Genomic DNA, 5,511 nt, shown 5'->3' on the forward strand with positions numbered 1-5,511 from the left:
GCTATATAATGAAATTGCTCATCTTCAACTTTTTGAATCTCAACAATCTGGTCTTTCTGATTCTTAACACTTTCATCTTTTAAATTGTCTTCAAGATTATCATAAAAATCTTTACTTGCAAGAAGTGTTGTGAAGGCAAAAATCTAGGGCATTATGGTTAAAGGAGGGAGATGCCAATACCGCCTTTTTCCATATATCTACTATTTTAAGGAGAAGAAAGAACAAAATTTCTAGAATGCAAAAGGAGAATGGGGACAATGTGGAAGATTCTACTGCCATCTCGAGACTTCTTCTTGATCATTTTCAGAATAGATGGCCTGCACAATCTGACATAGATCCTTTGGATATTCTTATTCTCTCTCCTATCATTTTGCATAGTCATAATACCTATTTGACTAAGATGGTCACTCCTGAGGAAATTGAGGAAGCTGTTTGGAGCATGCATCCGGATAAAGCTCCTGGGCTAGATGGTTTCCCTAATTTCTTCTTCCAATCATTTTGGTATCTCATCAAAGAGGATATTGTTCATGCTATTCAATGCTTTTTCTCTCATTATATGATGTCGGATGATTGGAAGAAAATCTATATTACTTTGATCTCCAAGACCATCAATCTTGTAAGGATCAGTGATTACCGTTCTATCAGTCTTTGCAACTTTATATATAAGATAGTGGCTAAGATTCTTGCTCTTCGATTGAAGCCTCTCCTTCATGCTATTATCTCTGTTGAACAAGGTGCCTTTCTCTTGGGGCCAATATTTTTGATAATATTCTCCTGGCACAAAAAATTATGCACTCCTTGAATAGGACGGCTCCCTCTAAAGGTCTTGTCATGATGAAGGTTGATATGAAGAAAGCATTTGATCGCGTACACGAGCCTTTTCTAGTCAAAATTTTGAGCCAACTGGGATTCAGCCCTATGATTATAGATTGGGTTCGGATATGCATCTCTGGTCCCTCCTTTGCTATTCGTGTAAATGGATCCCCTCTCAATAGTTTCAAACATCGAGGGGGCTTCGACAAGACTACCCACTCTCACCGTATTTGTTTATTATTTGCTCTAAAATATTGTCTACCTTCCTTAAGTTTGATGCGTCTAATAATATTCTAAGAGTATATAAGTCTCCAAGGGGAAGCCTTTTGATTTCTCATCTCTTATTTGCTGATGATTGCCTTCTTATTGCTAGAGCAACTGTCAAGAATGTAGGCTGCTTAAAAGCAATTATTGATATTTATTGTTCAATATCTGAGTAGGCTATTAATTTGGCCAAATCTCATGTCTCTATTAGTCCTAAGACCCCCAATTCTATTAAGACTCAGATATGTGGTTTTCTTTAAATGGAGGAAGTTAAAGGTGTTTGGCCCTACCTTGATCTTCCTTTGTTTGCTACACAACTTTATACTAAGAACTTTGCTTTCATTCATGATAAGATGACTAAGAAAATTGCTTCTCGACAATAGAAAGCTCTTTTCTTCACTGGTAGAGCTACTTTACTTCATTCTATCCTTTCTTCAATCTCCCTCTATATTCTTTCATTCTTATCAACTCCCCAAAATGTGCTATGCAAGTTTGAAAAGAATATTGAGCTCTGTTACAGGGTCATACTTCTAATCATCGAGGATTGCATCTTGTGGCTTGGAGCAATATTTGTCATGCCAAGTATCAAGGAGGGCTGGATATTATGTCTCTTCTTGATAGAAATTTTTTTTTTTTGCAAACTTGCAACTCAACTTGTTCTTAATCTTTCTTCACTTTGGGCTCAGCTCATCAAAGCTAAGTATCGGTTTGATGGCCAGTGGTACCTCTACACTAAGCCTTGGAATACCTCTGTAATTTGGGCAAGAATTTGTAGTGTGATTTTTACTACTCAGCATCAATTTATTTGGCAAATTGGTGATGGTCAGTCCATCAATATTCTTGATGATCCATGGACTACTTTTATACTATTTAATGCTTGACCTACTTTTATTAATGTTGATTCCCTTTTGGCCCAACTTTCTGTTTCTGATCTTCTTATGCCCACGAAACAATGGGAAGAGTAGAAAATTGGTGAGTTGTTTTTCACTTATATGACGAGCTTTATTTATAAAATTTCAATTGCAATTACAGAGGATCCTGATTAGTTAACATGGAATCCTATCAATTCTATGCTTATGGCTTTAAAAATTTTTATCCTTTTGTTGCTCTCAGCCATCCAATAGTTGCTTCTGCTTTTTTCATTAGATTTGAGATCTCCATGTTCCTTTACGCATTAAGTATTTCTGATAAAAGGTTCAATGGTAAAGCATCCCCCGCAAAACTATTCTTACTTCAAGAGGAATTATTAATGATTCTTGTATTTATTGTGAACTTTGTGCTAATGTTGTGGAGGATATAGATCATGTGTTTTTTGATTGCCCTTTTGCCAAAAGCTACTGGTATCATCTGAAGTTGTTAATTAATATTGATTGCCACCCATCTTTTACTGAAAACCTAGTTAATCTTATGACCTCTTCTGTTCTAAAAGAAACAAAATTTTTATTAGCCACTTTTTCTTGACTTAATTGGAATGCAAGGAATCGAAGAATTTTTGAGGATCTTCTTTGAACCCCCACTCAGGCTGTTCGCAGTATATTATGTTATCTCATTCTCTTGAATATTGCTGACTCTTGTTCTATTGATGGGCATCATTTGAGGTGCTGGGAAAGTTCTTTACTGTTGGATTCTGGTAGTACTTTATCACCCTCCTTTTTTTGGCTTCTCCCATTCTCAGGCACCCTTAAACTAAATTTTGATGCTGCTGTGATTGACAGTAAGGTAGCCTCTAATTTTATAATTTAGGATGCTTCAGGTATGGTTCTTGCTTTGGGGCCTAAGCTCTTATCTCTTTCTGTTTTATATGCTGAGTTGATTGCGGCTTGGTGGGGTATGGCTATGGCTATCTTTCATTTAAATACTTTTGATTTCTGCTTGGAAGGTGATTTGAAGATTGTTATTTCTTTGCTTGCTTCTTCTCAGATGAAAAAGGGTTATCAGTTTCCTATTTTGAATGATATTTTTACTTGGAAGGCCTCTTATTCCACCTTTTATGCTTCTCATATTCCAAGAGAAACTAACCGGCTGCTAACTTTATGGTCAAAGTGGTGTTTCATCAATTTTCTCTATTGCCTGATAGTTTCACTTCAAATTCTATTTTTATTTCTATATTGCAGACTGACAGTTCAGATATTTTTTATCGAAGAGGAGATCGGTATTTACTTGTTCGAAAAGCTTCAACCTTCTCCGTTCAATATGTCTTTCTCCCTTGCTGGTTCTATTTTGGGGATTTTGTCATGTTTACAGAATTATGACTCTGTAATATCTACTGTATTTTGCTGTGTTTAGATTATCAGCTGTTGTTATTATTATTTTATTATTTCTGATGTTTTACTGTTTGTTTGCTGCCGTAACTCTTTATTCTCTTTTAATATCAGCTATGCCCCTGTTTATTATCAAAAAAAAAAAATGCAGAATGTCTTATAATGATTGTTGTAATGGCCACCGTTCGGTCCCAGAAACGATCCAACAACTTGGTTGGCAAAAACGTTTCACTGTCAAGATGAAAAGAAGTTTCGGAGAGGATGCGAAGGGGTGAAAAAATAGTCTTACAAGATGCTTTGTCTCCAATCTAGAGTTCTCTTTCATAGGTATTGATACAATAATTGTTTTACAGGGATGCTGACATACCAGCAAGAGAGAGAGAGAGAGAGAGGGAGGGAGAGCATTGCCAGGTAGGATCAAAATTTGATTGCTTATGATCGAAGTCAGCTGCCGCCCCCTGCCGCACGGGAAGATTCCCCAGGCGCAAAATTTGGGTGGGGACAACAATGGTCAACGAACAGGGTCTCCATATGAGGGCGTGGACTGGGGTACTTGCAGAGCAGATGTTGCCAGTTTAAACTGCAAAAGAACAAAAAAAACTAAATCCCAAAAGTCACCAAGACAAAGAAAACACAAAAACTAAAGATTTCTTTCTTTCTCCCTAGACGAAATGAGACCTTTGGTTCGTGAGGGTGCGAAGTCTTGATGTCCCGATGGGAGGAAACTGCAACTTGTCACTGAATAGGGGATTCGCCTCAATCAACCACTTGAGCTCTTCCATCGCCGTCACCCTGGCCGGCTGGGTATCTTCATACTCAGATAGTTCCTCCTTCTTCCTTAAATTAACAAGAAAACAAATTTTAATGTAGTTCACAACATCAGGATTGGTACCTCCAATACTCGCATTCTTGCTCAAGATCAAAAAAACAAACCAGAATTTTAAGACGCATTTTACGTATGGGATACCTGAAGTTGTCCAACGGAAGGAGTAGAGTAAGTTCTTTAACAATGTCTTCATTCGATGACGAGAACACGCTCAGATCCTTGACCAGGATGTCTACTGCCTTGACCTTGTCATGCCTGTTAACGTACAAATAATATATGAAAGGAAAGCAATCGAAGCATTGCAAACAAGAAAAAGAATAATAGATAGCGAAAATAGAGATGGCAAAGAGGGTTACCTGTCAAGGGCCTGGAAATACTTCCGCTTTCGGATCTCAAAGTAGATCTTCGTCGAGTGCGGATTGTCATCGAACTTCGTAAAACCCGATAGGTACCTCTCCGCCGCCTCCCAGTCCCCGGCGAGCACGGACTCCTCAAAGTAACTCATGTTAAAGAAAAGCCCTGACTCTCGCTCCAGTCTTTCGCAATACGAGCATGAACACCGATCAAGAAAAGGAAAAAAGAAGGGCAATCAAACAGATCGAGAGACGAGGGAGAGGAGGATTCTTGGATTCCATACTTGTGGGCGGTCTCCTCGAACTTCTTCTCGTGTAAGTACTGGAGGACGAGAAAGACGAGATCGCGGCCGATGGAAGACATGCAGGCCGGCGTCGCCATCTCTCACGTTGCCGCGCGGGGGCGTGGGTTTCGTCGGGGAGCCTCCGGTGGGCAGCGGGGGTGCAGATCGGTGGCGCGGCGCCGCGAGTCTGACCGAGGCGGGGGAGGTTTCTCGATCTCCGCGGATCGATGGTGGCAAGAAGTTTCCGTGGAGGAGCGGGCTGAAGAGGTTTTTCCCTTGGGGGAACGAGAGAGAGAGAGGGATGGTGGCCGGGGGGGGGGGGGGGGGGTGTGGGGTAACAAACAAGAACGAGGACGAAAGCGTGGCGATAAGACGTAGAGCTGGCGACGAGTTTACGTAGCTCCATGCATCGCAGTGACCCCTGGTATGCCGATTGGCTTGTTTCTTTATGTGGCCGAGTGCTCATCAGTAGCTCGGGCTAATAGATCTCGAAAAGCCAGCGGCCTATCAGAGAGGCTATCGTGGGGTTGTTTCGGCGATAAATCATATATATATATATATATATAATAAAAGAGTATATTGTCAATTCAATTTTTCAAATAATTTTTATTGCATCATCTGAAAAAATATATATATATATTAAATAATATTATTAATATATGATATTATTATATTCTTACAATTAAAGTCTATTTATACAGATAGTTGAG

At 39.4% G+C, this 5,511-nt stretch overlaps 1 protein-coding gene across 1 annotated transcript; it reads right to left on the bottom strand.

The window, feature by feature from the left end:
- Positions 1–1,748: 1,748 nt before the first annotated feature.
- LOC105033460 (topless-related protein 1-like) lies at positions 1,749–4,881 on the bottom strand. Its single transcript, XM_010908289.2, has 6 exons — positions 4,802–4,881; positions 4,521–4,700; positions 4,306–4,419; positions 4,017–4,175; positions 3,859–3,918; positions 1,749–1,827 (listed from the first exon to the last, which is right to left on the bottom strand). The coding sequence occupies exons 1-6, from the start codon at positions 4,879–4,881 to the stop codon at positions 1,749–1,751; spliced, it is 672 nt and encodes a 223-aa protein (XP_010906591.2).
- Positions 4,882–5,511: the final 630 nt, after the last annotated feature.

The sequence above is a fragment of the Elaeis guineensis genome, chromosome 1 (genome assembly GCF_000442705.2).
Source record: "Elaeis guineensis isolate ETL-2024a chromosome 1, EG11, whole genome shotgun sequence".
Lineage (NCBI taxonomy): Eukaryota > Viridiplantae > Streptophyta > Magnoliopsida > Arecales > Arecaceae > Elaeis > Elaeis guineensis.